At 38.9% G+C, this 16,765-nt stretch overlaps 4 protein-coding genes and 1 long non-coding RNA gene across 11 annotated transcripts; 4 read left to right on the forward strand and 1 right to left on the reverse strand.

The window, feature by feature from the left end:
* Positions 1-427: 427 nt before the first annotated feature.
* On the forward strand, positions 428-1,829 carry LOC129591912 (testican-1-like). Of its 2 annotated transcripts, XM_055487788.1 has the most exons (4): positions 428-634; positions 929-1,164; positions 1,249-1,330; positions 1,507-1,829. In XM_055487788.1, the coding sequence occupies exons 2-4, from the start codon at positions 972-974 to the stop codon at positions 1,577-1,579; spliced, it is 348 nt and encodes a 115-aa protein (XP_055343763.1). In that variant the 5' UTR covers positions 428-634; positions 929-971; the 3' UTR covers positions 1,580-1,829. The 2 variants fall into 2 exon arrangements, with proteins under 2 accessions (XP_055343763.1, XP_055343762.1); XM_055487787.1 differs by lacking the exon at positions 428-634 and having other exon boundaries at positions 831-1,164.
* Positions 1,830-2,633: 804 nt separating this feature from the next.
* LOC129591913 (uncharacterized) lies at positions 2,634-4,621 on the forward strand. Its single transcript, XR_008690893.1, has 6 exons — positions 2,634-3,100; positions 3,199-3,304; positions 3,442-3,510; positions 3,676-3,729; positions 3,947-4,014; positions 4,337-4,621. It is a non-coding gene; the product is annotated as an uncharacterized LOC129591913 (long non-coding RNA).
* Positions 4,622-5,481: 860 nt separating this feature from the next.
* Positions 5,482-6,255, reverse strand: LOC129591980 (uncharacterized). Its single transcript, XM_055487895.1, has 2 exons — positions 6,129-6,255; positions 5,482-6,070 (listed from the first exon to the last, which is right to left on the reverse strand). Exon 2 carries the CDS (start codon positions 6,067-6,069, stop codon positions 5,683-5,685), a length of 387 nt encoding a protein of 128 aa, XP_055343870.1. The 5' UTR covers position 6,070; positions 6,129-6,255; the 3' UTR covers positions 5,482-5,682.
* LOC129591979 (beta-1,4-N-acetylgalactosaminyltransferase bre-4-like) lies at positions 5,617-14,393 on the forward strand. Of its 6 annotated transcripts, none has more exons than XM_055487889.1 (7): positions 5,622-6,741; positions 8,762-8,923; positions 9,827-10,177; positions 10,985-11,589; positions 11,719-11,817; positions 12,870-13,127; positions 13,460-14,393. In XM_055487889.1, exons 4-7 carry the CDS (start codon positions 11,007-11,009, stop codon positions 13,723-13,725), a joined length of 1,206 nt encoding a protein of 401 aa, XP_055343864.1. In that variant the 5' UTR covers positions 5,622-6,741; positions 8,762-8,923; positions 9,827-10,177; positions 10,985-11,006; the 3' UTR covers positions 13,726-14,393. The 6 variants fall into 6 exon arrangements, with proteins under 6 accessions (XP_055343867.1, XP_055343864.1, XP_055343865.1 ...); XM_055487890.1 differs by lacking the exon at positions 5,622-6,741 and adding an exon at positions 8,264-8,480; XM_055487892.1 differs by lacking the exon at positions 9,827-10,177 and having other exon boundaries at positions 5,617-6,741.
* A 952-nt stretch (positions 14,394-15,345) lies between these two features.
* LOC129592018 (zinc finger protein 593-like) lies at positions 15,346-16,317 on the forward strand. Its single transcript, XM_055487958.1, has 3 exons — positions 15,346-15,695; positions 15,813-15,875; positions 15,934-16,317. Exons 1-3 carry the CDS (start codon positions 15,496-15,498, stop codon positions 16,130-16,132), a joined length of 462 nt encoding a protein of 153 aa, XP_055343933.1. The 5' UTR covers positions 15,346-15,495; the 3' UTR covers positions 16,133-16,317.
* The last annotated feature ends 448 nt before the right edge of the window (positions 16,318-16,765 follow it).

Genomic DNA, 16,765 nt, shown 5'->3' on the forward strand with positions numbered 1-16,765 from the left:
CGTTCCTGTTCTAAGTATTCTTAAGTACTGTATTTGCAATTACTGTAGTCTTGTGTTATCACTATTGCTGCCCATCATAAATAAATTAGTACGAGTAGTACTGCGCAGAAATATTTACATGATGGGCATAAATACTCACAAACAAATGCATACTGTCATAATATATTACCAGTCGATTGTGCATGCCTCAAAACACTCAACTGCGTCTGCAACCACGGCCATATACAGCAACTACATACATAAACACTTCAGCGAAAACATTGGCTTTGCTGTGGAGGGGTTCGTAGCATAGATCCAGGAATTAAATACTTATAAACTGCGACAACTAAATAGTAGCGTAGCCTACGTAAGCAGTTCTCTGTACTGTAGATATATTCTAGGTCTTATAAGTTATAACATATCTGTTAACTTACTACTGACATCTGACAGTGTCTCTCTGTGGTAATTTTAAAAGAGTTTTCCAAAATCGTGGAAACCTATGTTTGCAGTGGTTACTCGCTACAGAAGCACAACCGTTACAATAATATTTAATTATTTCTACCTCGAATATTCTGGCGATATTTTTATTGTAATTTCAGACAATCAGTGGCATATCTGATGCGTATTTGGATTTGGTGGAATTCTGTGTGCAACGGTGAGTAATCTCAGAAATCTTGACCTTTGCAATGTCGCATATCGACAGTATCAAGTACTATATATCAACAAACATTTCGTTTGTGTGTACGAAGATACCTGGAGCGCTTTTCTCTGCCAGTTAACCTGAACGGTAGTTTTCGAGGATTTTGCAGATGTTGAGCCGCGATAATAAGACTTCACTGCAGCTAGATTAAAACTTAACTGATAAAATTGACGGCTTTCCCACAATTGTACAGAGCCAGTATATATATCGGGAAACCGTTTCCTGTATAATTACTAAATTCTGTTGCAGACTTGCAGTGTCCCATTTCTTATTTTCAAAATACACCACAGAAATGGCGTGTCTTAAGCTGATCCTTAGCCTTGCCCTTGTCTTTTGTTTACTTGACCACATTGTCTGCGAAGAAAAGAAATGCTTGGAAAGGGCGGATATCACCGTGGCGGGTAGTAATAACAAAATCCAAGGATGGAAGAACGTCGGCGGCTGCACGTGCACGGAGGCTCGTAACTTAGTCAACAAACCCGGAAGTGAGCAGTGTGCCAGTGACCAACCGACTGATGATAAAAATGTAAATTTTAATCTGTTTTTACATAATGTCATTGTGTCCGCAGGGATCGGAGGCTATGTCCCTCAATGCGACGAACACGGTAAATTCCATCGCCGACAAGGGTGGGGTGGTGTCGGGTCTGAATGGTACGTGCAGGCTTTTTAATGAAAGTGTTTCTCTGCCCAAATTATTTGAATCTGACATGCGAGCGTTTCCTTGGATCAGTTGCATTATAAAAAGTACTTTGCATTATAAAAAGTACTAGCTTACCACTGTTAGCTACGAGTATTATCAGTATTTTCGCATTGTGGGATTTTTGCAGGTGTGTGGATGAGCACGGCCACCAGATTTCCGAAACCAATTTCCGTGGTAGCCATCCGAACCTCAACTGCTGAGTGCCGATCCCGATCAGTCTTCATGATCCCACAACAGAAACGAAGATTCACACCTTTTTCTGTCTGAACTACAGCTGTTCTAAGTTCACATTAAGTAATAATGCAAAAATTTGATGTTTGTTTTGAATTGTTGACATCGCAATGCAGCAGCTGCCCACTCTGATGTGCACTCCGAAATTATTCACAGGTATCCTAACACCTGGTAACTGTTACGAATGAGTACTGGAAGAAAAACGACGGAAAACCGGAATTTATAGCTGATTTCGTTCCATTCGTACCGCTTAATAATTTGAAAACTGAAAACACAAACAAATGACAAGGTTTTCGTGTTGTGCTGTTGTGTGTGTTGCATCTGCAGTGTATATTTTGTGTTCACTGAAATTTGAAATAACCATAAATGTGCCGGCGAATTGAGGCGAAAGAACCACTTCATGGCGGGCAATACCTCAGCGACGGCTTGACCTAACCCAATCCAAAAAGCTAATGGTAAGCCCCGCACAAAAGCATTGCGTCCGCCCTGTGGCGACAGCAGTATACCAACATTGAATCCGCAAGTAAAATTTTGAGTTCTGCAAAATGCCATTTTAAAACCGATAATTTACAGGAGGTTTTCTGCATTTTTATGGCCTTGTAGAATTCGATTAATATTGTTGGATTTCCCAGTATTTGTTATACAAAAACCGTTTGCGGGTTATATTTATAATATTAGGGCTTTTTTGAAAGACCACGATGTAGAACTCGTGAAAAACAAAGCCTTGTTATGGTATCCAAGAGCAAGTAGTAGTTCTCATAGCCAGACGCATGTACGCGCGCTCAGGTTTGCGCGCGAGCTAGCACCATGACGAGCCTTTTCCAACATCGTCATTCTTCCTTTCACTTCCTCTGACTTTGTGCTTCATGATGATCCACTTACCATATAACTCTGCCAATCATTCATTTGGGAAAAAACTTGGATTTCCAGGAACTACGTTAAACTGCTGACTCAATTTTCTTTAACCCGGACGATTGCCATCAGGTAAAACTGACTATACTAATTGTTATCGGTTAAACCTCATACTGGAAAATTTATTTTAATTTTTCTAAGTGTTTAGAATAAATGTTTTGTTTATTTTTGCAAAAACAATTGCACATTCAGTGAAATTATGAATAACTACGTATGTGAAATTAGGCAGTTTCATGCGGAGACCACCCTCTTTTTTTGATTGGTCAAGCATATTTCAGCTCGTTCATTTCTGTTCACTGGCAATGTCAGTGAACAAGCAGCTTGCCGTTGCAAGGTTTAAGTCAGTTGATCAGTTTTGAACTTTTTTAGCTACGTCCGCCATTTTTGCAGGTCTCCAAAATATTTCACACACTTATTCCAGGATTTTCTTTCAAAACGTTGGGTTTTTTAAAACAGTTATTTTAATAAGGCAGTAGAACAACACTTTAAACATGAATCGTACTTTGCAGGTGCTTTCGACAACACGGATTTCCAAGTCTTTCAGCCTACGCACAGTGAAAAAGAAACGTCCCTTACGGGTAAGTTATTACGGGAATGAAAACAGTGTTACTCCGTGTTTTTAAAAGTTATACGAAGTCTGCAACAATATTTCGAAATATTGTTCATTCTTTCATAGGTGGCGCCAGTTTTGCTAATGCCAGCAAACGTCAAGCGCCTGCGCTCCAGTGCACTCACACTGTTGTGGTTTGAAGTGGCAGCAGTAACCTGTCTACTCTCAAACGGTAAGCTTCTTTGCGTTCCAGTTTATGTGTTTTTTTTAAAAACGTAAATTTTGGAATTCCGGAATCTTAGTGATTAATGAACGGTAGACGCGCGAGAGATGCTTAGTGTTATTCGTTTGCATTTGCTCATGTTGCAGAAAAATATCTGAGTGACTCTTGGATATCCATAATACTTAAGAGATGATTTAACAGTGGAGCAACTTGAGGTACGCAAAATAATTTTTTCTAAAAAATCTGGTTGTGAATAGAGAAAATAAAATTATAAGTTTTCTGTGGTTGGATAATTTAACCACAGAGAACTTGCAGATTTTTTGAATTTTAGTTACAGACATTTTAAAATTTTTTTATTTATGCACGTATTCTTTTTGCAGGTTTTATACGCAAACAGCAAACGCCGTCACAAGTCACATAGCGATTAAATTCATGTTAAGTTTGGATTTCCAGATTTTTATAGTGATTGATCTTATTACAGTGCTTTTTATAGTGTTTTTATTAGCTGACGCTGAAAAGGGTGCAATCAGTGTAGGGATGCTTATTTCTTCAGTTGCTACGTTAGCAAATTGCTTCAAAGCTCTTAGAAATCCACAAATGATAAATAAAAAAAATAAGTCGTGTGTATTTATGTGCTTTTGCCGTTTGCAGGACGAAGTTTGCCTGAAAATACTCGGACTTCCAAGAAGATTTCTAAAACGATCGTACGGCAGCACAATGTAAGAACAAATTTTAGAAAATTGTTTCCCTTGCGATGATTTTAAGGTTTATCAAAAAATAATTTATGGTTATTATGGTTATTTTTAATTTAATTTAAAATAAGATCATGATTTTAAAAGCAGTGTGCTATACAGCGCGCAACATTCTTCTGGGTCCGATGCACAAGCTCGCAAAATAGGAGCGCTATCATCGCTACGATTCAAAAATTGTTCTTGGATTTCCCAAATTTCCTGATTGAAAATGTTAGAGGAAGAATAAAAAATCCGTTTGTGATAAGTACTTACGTTGAGTTAGCATTTCTCATGATTTATTTAATTTTAGATTTTATGGAAAATTCTGGGAAAGAGGCTGCGCCGGATTTCGGGGACTGAAAAAATCGCTGGAAAGAGGATTGTTTTCGATGGTTTAATTTGGATATCCGTGTCTGTTTGCAACCTCCAGAATCTATAAAAATTTTCAGTAGATCTTGGCCGTGCTCTGTTTTTATTTCGGTAAATAATTTAAAGGATTTCCAAACTTGCTCTTCGTTTCAGAATTTTTGTTCGGTATTTTTAGTTCTTAGGTAAACCTATTTTTTTTGTGTAGGGAGAATAAAAGTGTGCTTTGCGTACGGTGATGGTGGTACAGACTATCCATAAATTATAGTACTTCCCTGAACTGCAGTACCAATGCATTAAAAAAGGTTTCTGTTGCGCAAATGCGCCGTATATAAGTCGCAATTAGTCCGCATATCATCCCGTAAAAACATACCGGAAGTCCCTAAAACGCGCCTTTGCGACACTTCCGCTGCAGTTTTGAGATGACCAACTCACTACAAAAATTCCACACTGGGATTTGCGTAAATTTTATTGTAAATAAGCCTAAAATTGATGGATTTTCAGCAATTACTTTCATACGGGAGCAATTATCGGCTGATTTGGCGTATTTCCGCCAAATTAGTTTCCGTATTCTTTTGCACTTTGCAGACCCTGTTGGGTATTTAGGCTTTAGCTGTAACAGCTTTCTTATATTAGTAAAATTCTGTATAAGCATTCTTTCTTTTGCGCACTCGTGGTTGATTGCGGAAAAATAGCATTATTAAGGATTACGCGCCTGCCTGTAGAAAATGAATTTGAAGCCAAAAAGATATGTTAAACATCTATTAATATTTTAATACCAATTACGACTTGGCGAGTATTTGTTAGGTGGATTCAAGTTATTTTCGGAGTCCACACGAAGTAGGAATTGTTAATTACTAAAACTAATGTACATCTGCCAGCAGTTGTAAATTAGTCTTTTAGTAGACTTTTAGCCTTTTACGTACTGCAGTCTTCTACGTTAATTTCACGATACTGTATTCGTGGTAGTGGGAAACTGAATAAATAATGAATAAATTATAAATGGATAAATCTATATTTCTATCTATCAATATCCATATTCTTTTGCGCTCGTAAGTTAGAAGCTATAAACAACTCAGATATTCAAGCCCAATAACGCTCAATTTATTGAAGCTCCCGTATAGTTTAGTAAAAGCCAGTCTAAACACATCAATGATCAAACCAATATAATATTATGATGTCTCAATTCGCCTTCGAAAGGATTCAATAGTGCAATTCACACAACTACACAAAGTACCTCTACAGTTGCACAGTAATATTCAAAATCATCAAAGCCATCCGCTGGATACATTAGTGCTTCTTCGTCTGAACGATTGTGACGGTACTGTCAGGGATCTTATACTGCTGATCAAAATCCGCAGGGATGGGCATGTTCAGTTGGGCTGCCAGCTGAAGCATTTCCTCGCGGTTTCTAATGGCTTTCTCACGAGCAGCAGCAGCTTCACGTGCAGGACGATGTTTGTCTTCATATTCCTTCAGACGCTGTTCTTTTTTCTCCAGTCGACGATTACGATAGAAACCATAACCTAATCCAGCAATCAGTGCAGTCCATCGCGCCACGCGGATCGCAGGGGAAATCGCAGCGGGAGGCAAAAGGGGTTTTGGTGGAGGTTTCGTCGGAGGTTTCTGGGTAATTATCGCGGTACGCCGCGCCAAGCTCATGCCTTCCTCCGACATCCTGTATACGAACACATGTAATCAGTAAGAACGATACACAGCTTAAATTTTCGGTTTACCTTGTAGGGCTCACAATCCCTTCGAAGAAATCAAAAAATGTTAAGTTTTCAAATACTACTTACTACTATCGTAGTATCGTCCAGTTTTAAAAATGATTTTTATTTCAATTTCCGCTACAAATGTAAGTCGCCCAGTGGTGATCAGCTCGTCTCGAATCACATGCGAAGGCGAAGTGGCTCGTACGGTGACTCTGACGAGGATTGACGGAATCACACTTAGTCAGCGCGACTTCGACTGGCTACTCTTTTAGCGTGAGTCGGTCGCTTTTATTTTCGGACTTGCAAAAAAGGATTGATTTTCTTTTTCATGAGGCAGAATGCGGCGCATTTGGGTAAACATAAGATGCCATGTTTTATGATGCATATGCAAAATATTGTTTGTTTACAAAATAGTCTTCTACATCGGTATATAAAAGCGATAATTCCGTGCAAATGCTGTGGTTGCTATCAAGTAGTATCAAGCCATTTTGAAACCAAGGAGCGAATCCGAGCGATCGCCTCCTATTGAGTTATTATTTCGTACTGGATTTTGGATCACCTGGAGTGCCACTCTGCCGTTTCCAGTGGATATTTCGTCGAATCCAGTTGGTCGTAAACGACGAAAGCTGATTAGGTAATTAGTACTAATTACCGACTTACAGAACGTACATTACAAGGAATGGGAACGACTGCAAGCCGCTAATGCTGTAAAAATTAACGGAAACATGAATTACTTACTGTGTTGCTGCTTATTATTATCTTATACTTCTAGAAGTCGGTAAAAGATTAAACTGATTAAACATTCAATACAGACGGATCAGATAGATAAAGTCATAAAGGAAGATGATTCGAAAAATACGACTGATGATTTTCAAACATTGCTAACACAGTAACACTGAAGAGTCCCTTGTTAGAAGTAGATGTTTGTTCTGCAAATCCAAATTTGCAAATGCAAATTTTTGTCCGGTGAAACTTGAGAAATTTATTGTTGAGGAGACAAGTTTGTGCCTCGTATTTATGCTTTTCTTTGTTAGGCAACAAACTGAACAAAAATCAGTGTTTGAAATTTTGGACGGTTCGGCTTTTGGGATGTAGATTATTTCTCGGAACAAGAAATAAATAGTAATGGTGGTTTAATTTCTTAACGTAGGTTTTTTACTTTCTCTACTCGTAGCTGCAGTTGTGTAAGCTTATAAAAAGCCTCTTTAAGGTTTAATTCATTGTCCTTTCTCTGATAAGTAATCGTAATTGTAAGTAGTATGTAACTGTGTATTTATTGGCCAGTAGAATTAGAGATAGTTACGGGAAATGTGGTGTATAACAGTACAGTTCAAATATATTTACATTGGGATTTGTTGATACTTTTTTAACTCTTAATGATTAATTTGAACTCTTTTGTGGATACTTGTATATCGTCACTAGCATTGGTATACGTAATAAAATACGTAAGTATTTAGTTCCTATTTTCGCAGTTTGTGTGCACAATTTGAATTAGCCTAAAATGACAGCAGGCCTGCATTTGGGGCCGTAATGTTTGTTTATTCTTTATTATTAAGTACTTACAGTAGTATCCCGCATAACGCATTCAATAATCTGCTTAAATCTCGGTTTTGTTGATGATTACGAGTGCCGGTATTCGCATACATGCGTTTGTAATGAAAAGCGTCAACACTTCAATAATTAATCAAATAAAGGGATTTTTAATACCTCCCGTCAATAATGGCAAATGATTGCGTAAGTTACTAACAATAAGTCTGGGATTATAGTTAGGTAATGCGGATTGCGTATTTTATTTTCTTACACGTACCGGTACTTTTGTGATAATTTGAGGAACTGTCGGAGTCCGATGAACTTACAATTAGTGATGGGAACTTGTTCAACAGCAATATCTGTCTAATAGCATTAATGCATGGAACATTTGTGTATATTACAATTGTATTTAGTTATAGCTACTGTATATATTTTGTCTGTATCTGTGTTATGGTATTGCTATTCGTCCAAAATGAAAGTGGTTTATTTGTAAAGTATGCAGTCGAGATCTGTATACGGTAGACCGTAGTACAGTACGTCAACCCTTTTTATGAGCTGTTAACCAGTTGTATGGTAAAATGCAGGACTCATATGGCCGGATTTGGACTACAAGTAGTAATCTGCGACTGCTGTTGTACGATGTCAACTTACTCGGTGTTATTTTGTGTGACGGAAATGAATCAAATTGCCTTGACCCTGATGTAACGTTTTTTAATGTACGGATACCGCGCGGACGTAGGTTGTAGTCCAGCGGCAGCGCAGACAGCTACCCTAATGTTTTTAGACACTACTCTAGTGAATGGTTTACGGTGAAGTACGGTGCATGTGTAAAGTTACTTAAATGTAAGTAATAAGAAAATTTGTGCACTGTGTAAAGGCATTAGGCGGCTTAATTTCCGTTCCAAGGTGCACAGGCGTGGGTTTGCATCGTAATCATTCATGACATCAATTGATCAGCTCAAATTTTGAACAGTGCATGAAGCGAAGCCGCATTCCGAAATGACCATCGATTTAGTAGCAGTTAATTCGGCGTGCTGATTTATGAGTGCTGGTCCAGTCTGGTTGTGGTTTTCTATTGGATAAACCGAATTTGTATTTCATTTTTATCGTTTTATTTTCTAAAGGAAAAATAACGGTGATCTCTGGAGGAATTACCTTGGCTCGGCGCAGTTATTATTGGAAATATTGTGCTGTATCGCTGATCAATAGTATATTGGTGCGATTGACGGACTGAGAGCTCTAAACGCTGATCCTTCCTGTATGGTTATTGATGTTCCGGAGGCCTGGTACGTATTCGCAAAAATTGATTGCGGTAGCGGTGTAAACTACAGATAAAATTGCTTGCCAGTGAAGCAGTATAGACTATTTGGAAAATTGGGTTATCCCTTAATGCTTGCGTTTCATTTAATTTTCCCATGTGTTTTTGTAAAGTCAGATGGTACTTGATTAATTTTACTATGTCATGCACCTTATGGTTAATGACCATCTGGAGAACGCTTCGTGGATCTCGAGTATGTGAGATCAGTCGATCGGTTGTGGGTGTGAATGTTTTATTGTAATGGACCACTGTTTAAAATTATCGGGAATTCCCTTAATTGGGTAGAAATGCATGTTTGCGTGCATTCAACCGGTTTAAATTTAAAACGAGTAATCGTTTTACGCCTGCTGGTTTAACTAGCCAGGTCTCTACAAAGTTTCATGAATGGTACGTTACAGTACTGCTTTTTGTGTCTGTCTGCAGACTCTGCACTCGTAATCGTACGGTGTATGTTTTGTTTTGTGGTTTCCTGATCGCTGTACAGTTACTGTAGTGGCTACTTATTGCAGCAGTTTGTAACTTTGTATATTACATACGGTATATTGTAGTGGTATATATCAGGAAGATTATGTTTTGAAAAATTTATTTTTACAGGGCTCCGCATAATTGATTTTTATCGCACGTACGGCTTGCAGCTTTAAAATTACAAATAATAATCTTGAAAGTGTACTCCAGTGTTGCATGAGTATTAATTTGAACTAACCAAACTACAGAATATTTAAATTTTTCATTAATCCTCATTTTACGCTTTCAGCAGAGGCGGATTGTACATACACGCGCAGTTGAAAATTTTTTTTAAAGTATCACATTACTTAAGAGAGAGTGCTGGAGCCTGGAGCTTGTGGTGTTGATCCCGGTGTGTTTTGCTTAGGCTGGCAGTTTGTGCACGATCTGTCAATAGTGTGAGAGGCACTGCAGATATATTGGGCCTTCCCTGCGGTGCCGTCCTCGTTGCGTATCCCCGATTTTTATCGCGAATACCGTTGCGTTTTATGGACGATCTCTTCACTTGTGATCTCTTCGGCAAAGCGCATCGCTAAATCCGGGATGAAACCAGATACAATTGGTGATATTTGTTAATCGGGAGGTGCTAGCAATAGGTTGATGCGGCTCTTAATCCGATGGATAATGATTACCGAGATCCTTAACAACTGATAATCGACGATCGGTTGGACGACGCCTGCCAAGTGACGAGCATTCCGCACGGTTTAGGCTATGCACGGTATGATGAGAAATATATTTCGCACTGTTTCTGTTCGTCGACCAGTTTAGCGGGTTATTTATTGTGTGTTGAGCTTGTTCACGCGTAGCGATGGTTTTAAATTGATGAAGAGGAAAAAGTTGGCCTGATGCTATGAGAAGAACGCAGGAAATTGATATCTTTCATTCATTTTTTTGTGTGTGAAGTCAGTACTGCAATGGATAATTTGCACAGAATACTAACATTGTCCTCGACTGATTTCGGCGGTATTTTTGAGTGCGTTTCCATACGTGCCGCTCGAGTGCGCGAACACTACAGTCTGTAGTAATTGTTTGCTGTGGACTACAACAAAAGTTTTAAAAATGGAAAACGCTTGGACTTTTCGAAGCTTTACAAATATTGGAAATGACATTTTAAAATGTTAGTCGAAAAGAGCATTCTTGTAAAAAGTTAATACTTTTACCACCGCTTGATATTTTGGTGGTCCTTTAGTTTGGCCATGATTTTTGTATTTACATAACTGTTGGATCTGCGAATAATTTTAAACGGTAAGACTATAGTATGTATAAATTATCTGCAATGTACGCCACCCGGGATTTTTGCTGCTAACTTCAGTAGTGCTGGTTAAGAACGAATGTGATTGGTGTTGCGTATGGTCAGATTGGGGAAAATGCTTATAGGGCACTTAAAGAACTTTCAAAATCAATAATTTTCACATTAATCAATAGCGGCTTCTTTGACAGCGCTTATTATTCCATATCAAATAACCAGCCGTTCCTGTTGCTTTTGCAGTTCTCGTTGTTGATCGGTTGTGTTTGGTTTCGACAGGTTTTAAAGCACGACCTTCGCCATGACGTACTTGTATCTTCCAATGCAGGAACGGGGCAGTAGTCCCAACGGCACGTCCCATTTTGCGCACAGTTTTTGCCGGACACATTTGTACAAAGGCATTTTGGTCATATTATTGTTTCTGGTGTTGTTTGAATTCTCGTCCATGTTCCTGTCCCCAGAAAAATCCCCCTGGATGCCGGCATCAATTTCCCGCTACACGTTGTCCCAATGGAGTATCCGTAATACGATTGTGATTGATCCCCGGGTGCTTTCCTGTAATAAGAGCGGATGTTATGATCAGTTTGGTAACGCCTATGATGTGGTTACGGAACCAGCAGCGGCCACTCACAAGGGTAACTTGACCAGTGGGAAGAACTGGACGGATGCGTTGGTGCGCGCTGTATCCGGGTTGTCGCAGTGTCCGTCAACACCGCCGAAACTTGTTGGTCCGGTAAAAGTTTTGCTGGAAAAGCTGTCTGAAGACGGAATTCTAAAATACAATCCTGAGCTGGAGCCCGGTGGAAGATTTCGACCAAGAGATTGTATGTCGCGACATAAAGTTGCGGTTATTCTGCCATTTCGGGATCGTGGCGAACATTTACGTAAGACCAATGTGGTTATTGTGTTTTGATGAGAAACATCACGGCTGTATTGCAGGAAATTTATCGATCGTAGTTAATGAATGGATTTATTGATCTGTGTATGTTGAATATGTTCGCAAATTTTTGCAGGGGTGTTTCTCAATAATATGCATCCCATTCTTCAGCGACAACAACTGGATTATGGGATTTTTGTTGTGGAGCAATCAAGCACAGGCAAATTCAATCGAGGTAAGGGATGGTGTACACAGCGATCCTTTTTCTCGTGCTGCGTGACATTGATGGAGTTGAGTGGATCTAAGTGCATATACAGCCGTTTGCTTATGAGATCCGTGTAAAACTGCTAGCGTCATATGGCTGCTTGTTCAACCGTACAAAATAATCGATAGGTATAGTAGGCAAAAACCATAGCTCATGCCAGTTATTTTTGTGAGAAAAGATCCGTACGCATAAATTGTGGGGGGATTTATGAGTTTTTGTGGCAGCCTCCTATGTCCTCTGGGTTATGAAGATTGCGGAAGAGAAAATACAATTTAATTATCGAAGAGAGATGGCATTACAGCATCAGTTTGATGTGTACGTTTCGTAGCAGGTTTTGATCGAATTGCCCATTGCGTGTACGTTTCGTAGCAGGTTTTGATCGAATTGCCCATTGCGGCATTTTGTAACATTTCTGCGAGACCGACCCTAGACGCCGAAATTGATGTGCGCGACTGACGCGAATTTGAATAATGTAATTTGACGTTATTAACTGGATCAGGTTTTATTTGTCCATTTTCAGTTGAACTGAAATAGCACAGGATGTTGCCTGTGCATCAACATTTTAAGATATGTCCTGTAAGCGTTTTCGTTATTCTAAATTCTTAAGTCACCCCAACTGTATTTTTTTAATGGCTGTAGTAGGGAATATATAAACATGGGGCGCAGTGCGTAGACAGCGTAGTCATGATGTAGCATTTTTGCACAGAGTGTACGAAACTGGTTATAATATCATACGTCTTGCTTAAGCACAGTAATATAAGTACGAGCAGGGATTCTTTAGACTCATTCCTAACAATCGTAATTTCATTGCTGTTGCTTTCTCGCATCGCAGGTAATCGCATTTTATGTGTTTTTTTGTGCTACTTATGACGACGTAATTTTTTGAAGGTGATGTTGTTTTTAAACACATGTCAAGTGCTGTCTTGATTTATGCTTTTGGAATTTTTTGAGGCATGCCATTGATACAATTGTAGCACATTTGCATACTCAGCCGTTACAGTCTGGTTTGTCCTTGAATACAGGTACGCTGATGAATGTGGGCTACCTCGAAGCGAAAAAATCCTATGAATACGACTGTTTTATTTTCCATGATGTCGATTTACTACCGGAAAATGATCGGAATCTCTACTCGTGCCCTAATCAACCGCGACACATGTCGGTGGCCATTGACAAATTTAATTATCACTTACCGTATAACACCATTCTCGGAGGTGTGTCAGCCTTCACGGACAAACAGTTCTCAACCATCAACGGATTCCCCAATGTGTATTGGGGATGGGGTACGAGATGCTCACCGTAAATATTTTTTATTAATATTGTAGTAAGTTTTACTTCCGGTTAATTTTTTCGCAATTTTGTATTGTACTCGTTTTCCAAAATATGCTGACATTCGTAAAACTTGCACATCATGGCTAACAGGCAGGGGTTTCGAGGTGAAACCCCTGCCCCCCCCCCTACTCATTGTAGGTGAAAACGAAAGTACAGTATCTGTTCACCTGAAAGTTATTTGAGGTGACTTGAGTACCGGCGTTTTTGACACGGTCAAGTGATACTTGTGAACGTTTCTTGCAGTACTTAATTGCCCTGTGCTACCATATTTCCGTTCACACAGGTGGCGAAGATGATGATCTATCTTTACGTGTGCGGAGTAGTGGTTTCAACATAAGCCGATATCCGGCTGAGTTGGCACGTTATAAAATGATCAAACATGGCTCTGATCCTTCCAATCCGGCCAATCCCATCCGTTTTGATCTGCTACGCGCCGCAGCCAAACGCTTCAGCACGGACGGATTGTCGAATCTCAAGTATAAAGTATTGGACTCCAGACTAAAGCCTTTGTACACATGGTTACTTGTGGATATTAATGCTCCTTCGTAATGGCCGCTAGTACTTTGGCGCGCATCCACTGTCCGAGCTGCTACCGGCAGCGCGTGATTATCGTTGCCTAGCGGCTTCCTAGGTACATAAAAATATCCTTTGGAAGTGAAACTCGCTGTCCAAAAACGGCGTATATAATGCTCAATTGTGAATCCGGGAATGTTTCCCTTTCCATGACGTACGTGGTGCGTGTATGTACATGATTATGGAAGGACTTGAATGCCGTGATCCAAGGAAACTCCACTGGTGGATATTATGTTTTTCTTGAATTTCCATACCAAAGCGTTCTCATGTTTCGACTAAATATGAGATGGTCCTTTTTTTGCATCAGTATTTCATTACATGGTTCCTCTGATTCGGTTTTGTTTCCTAAAAGAATGTGACTAATGATAATACCTGGTTGATTATAGAGTACAGTAATTCGAAGTTTGGGATTTTTTTGCGGAGCTCAATCGCCATAATGTTCTAATTTATTATTACTTGGCATTTTATGCTGATCTGTAGTTCGGTCACCTGTTCTTGTAGTACGTACTGTACCTAATGACGTTGCTATGTTTTTTTTGCGAATGATTTTGCCTCTTTAGTGATTTTATTTGTCGATAGACAAGGTTTTTGCAATTTGAAAGTGATAGATAGGCAAAGAAATTAAACAGATTTTGCTTGATAAGCTGACTGTTGGCGTTTGCTGTGTTTCTTTGTGTTCATACAGAGTAGACTACGACACAGTATACGAGTCTGTTAACTTGCATGAACACACTGCAATTATTATTATCATATCATATTATTATTATCATATTATATAATTAAAGTTTTATTACATACCTCGTATGGTGAGATTTTACTGCATATCGCAAACGGCATAGATTTTAAATTTTTCCGATAATGTGATCGTTTCGGTCGAAACAGCTGTATGAAAACATTCCAAAATGTTGTATGCAACGCTTCAAAATAATTGGACGCTGTCCGTTTCATAAAGCAATAATAAAACCAATGCAAATGCAGTTGCAAATAATTTTAATCGTAATGTACAGTAAGTAAGACCCACGGTTAGCACTCAACTTAGCAGTACATAAAACTAAACGTAGTAAGTACAATCTCTCTATTGTTTATACTGCGGGTTTGCATCCAGTATCCATAACAAGCGTTAATTAAGATTAGCGTTGACAAGCGTTAATTCAGATTAAAAATATTTTTTGCTTCTGTTTTATCACATGAACCGAATTTTTATTTATGTCCTGGGTTTGATTTCAGTAATACTCTGTATATTGGATTCTTCATGAAATATTAAATCTGTAAGTTACAACAAGCGGCCAGTAAGCCAGTTGATGTTAAATAATGGAAAATTCAAAACAAAGAGCGTCAAATATGACACATTATGTTACACTATACCACATTATATGACACAAGACACATTATGTTTTTGGGGAAAATTTTTTGTGAAAATTTCCTCAACAAAATTTTCCTGTTTTTTAGAATTAAAAATCAATATGAATGATATCCCTTATGTACTCGTAATAATTGATTCCATTCCCCCATAGGGGGAGCGCTTTCCTGAAAGTCGTACATTTGAACTCACAGTCACGACGCATCTCTATTTATCGTTAACAGTTAATACAGGATTCAGTATTATTTAAATTTTAATTTAATTTGACCGTAGATCTTATTGTTCTGTATCTGTTCCATAAACGTTCCAACTTCAGTCGTTTCCACTGAATTGCGGTTTCTGGAGTAATCTAGATTTTTTGTGGTCTTGAATCGTGTTCAAACGCAATGGGTGGACCAACGCGAAGAAAGAAGTTTCACCGCGGCGATGCTAGGGAAACCAAGGCTAACAAGACTAAACGGCGTGCACGAGACTTGGATCAGATCTACGAGGATCTCCAACCACAAACTGTGAAGCGATTAAAGACTGAGCAGCCTCTAGATCTGGATCTTCCTGGAGGTGGACAGCATTACTGCGTTGAGTGCGCGTAAGTTTAGACGTGAAACAGTAATTACCTGACGACGAACCCTCAGCGAACCACTCTTCGCTGCTTCAAAGTTTTCCTTTTATAGATAGAATTTCTTGTAGCTTTCTTGTTTTCTAGGCGCTATTTCGTGGATACCGGTGCTCTAGGGGTCCACCAGAAAAGCAAAGTTCATAAGCAGAGGTATTTTGCAAAATTGGATCATTGCATTGCTTTTCATTTAATGAACATTTTCGTGCAGGGTCCGCGAGCTGAAAACTGTACCGTTTTCCCAGAAGGAGGCGGAAGCAGCTGCTGGCATGGGTTCCTATTTCGCCCCCCAGCCTAGGCCGGAAACGATAGCATCCCCAGCATTCTCCATGGATATTGCATCTCCGTCAAGTGAACTGAGCGAAAACACCAAGTTTGCCAAACAGATCGAAGATATAAAGCTGTTCTAGCGTCTGCCGCTTTGCTTGACTTCGTTTGAGTGGAATTTAATTGTTTTATCCTTTCTGCAAGTTCAATTAAAAGAGAGCTATAAACTGTTGAATGTTGACCTGTGGATGAGATTTATTGCGGAATATTGGTATTACTCTATTTCACAGATAACATCAGCAAGAGAACATTAAAGAACGGCTGCTGATTCTTCGCCAGATGTTCGCAGTTATTAGTAAATAATGTACTGGTTTAGTATTTTGTTTGCAGGCATCAGCAGATGACGTGATCTCGAGCCGGAAAATTAGCGTTTAGGATGTAGATGTGAACTGTACCAGATATTGAAACACTACAGTACGAGTACTGTACTGTTGAAATTAATGTGAATTTCTCTCGCAAATTGCTTTTTGATAGTTATCCTTTTTCTGCACAACTAGTACGAAATTTTAAAACACACATACTGCAGTGCAATTATTGTTTTTTTTGTTCTACAAATATTAACACCGAAATTCACATTTTCACTGAAACAATATTTGTGTTTAGTTATTCATAGCTGATCGAAATGTCGAAAAAAATTTTGATTTACTGATGTCGAAAAAATTTTGTCCAAATAAAGGTTTGAATCTCTTTAATTAGTGTGCAGTACTTTTACTGTA

The sequence above is a fragment of the Paramacrobiotus metropolitanus genome, unplaced genomic scaffold, assembly GCF_019649055.1.
Source record: "Paramacrobiotus metropolitanus isolate TYO unplaced genomic scaffold, Prichtersi_v1.0 Parri_scaffold0000049, whole genome shotgun sequence".
In the NCBI taxonomy this organism is placed as follows: Eukaryota; Metazoa; Tardigrada; class Eutardigrada; order Parachela; family Macrobiotidae; genus Paramacrobiotus; species Paramacrobiotus metropolitanus.

Excerpts from the sequence above, each read along its gene's own strand:
- LOC129591912 (XM_055487788.1), top strand. The coding sequence starts at position 972 with ATGGCGTGTCTTAAGCTGATCCTTAGCCTTGCCCTTGTCTTTTGTTTA. Across the intron at positions 1,165-1,248 it reads CTTAGTCAACAAACCCGGAA|GGATCGGAGGCTATGTCCCT; the intron begins GTGAGCAGTGTG and ends TTGTGTCCGCAG. Across the intron at positions 1,331-1,506 it reads GGTGGTGTCGGGTCTGAATG|GTGTGTGGATGAGCACGGCC; the intron begins GTACGTGCAGGC and ends GGATTTTTGCAG.
- LOC129591980 (XM_055487895.1), bottom strand. The coding sequence starts at position 6,069 with ATGTCGGAGGAAGGCATGAGCTTGGCGCGGCGTACCGCGATAATTACC.
- LOC129591979 (XM_055487892.1), top strand. The coding sequence starts at position 11,007 with ATGACGTACTTGTATCTTCCAATGCAGGAACGGGGCAGTAGTCCCAAC. Across the intron at positions 11,818-12,869 it reads CACAGGCAAATTCAATCGAG|GTACGCTGATGAATGTGGGC; the intron begins GTAAGGGATGGT and ends CCTTGAATACAG. Across the intron at positions 13,128-13,459 it reads CAATGTGTATTGGGGATGGG|GTGGCGAAGATGATGATCTA; the intron begins GTACGAGATGCT and ends CCGTTCACACAG.
- LOC129592018 (XM_055487958.1), top strand. The coding sequence starts at position 15,496 with ATGGGTGGACCAACGCGAAGAAAGAAGTTTCACCGCGGCGATGCTAGG. Across the intron at positions 15,696-15,812 it reads CATTACTGCGTTGAGTGCGC|GCGCTATTTCGTGGATACCG; the intron begins GTAAGTTTAGAC and ends CTTGTTTTCTAG. Across the intron at positions 15,876-15,933 it reads AGCAAAGTTCATAAGCAGAG|GGTCCGCGAGCTGAAAACTG; the intron begins GTATTTTGCAAA and ends ATTTTCGTGCAG.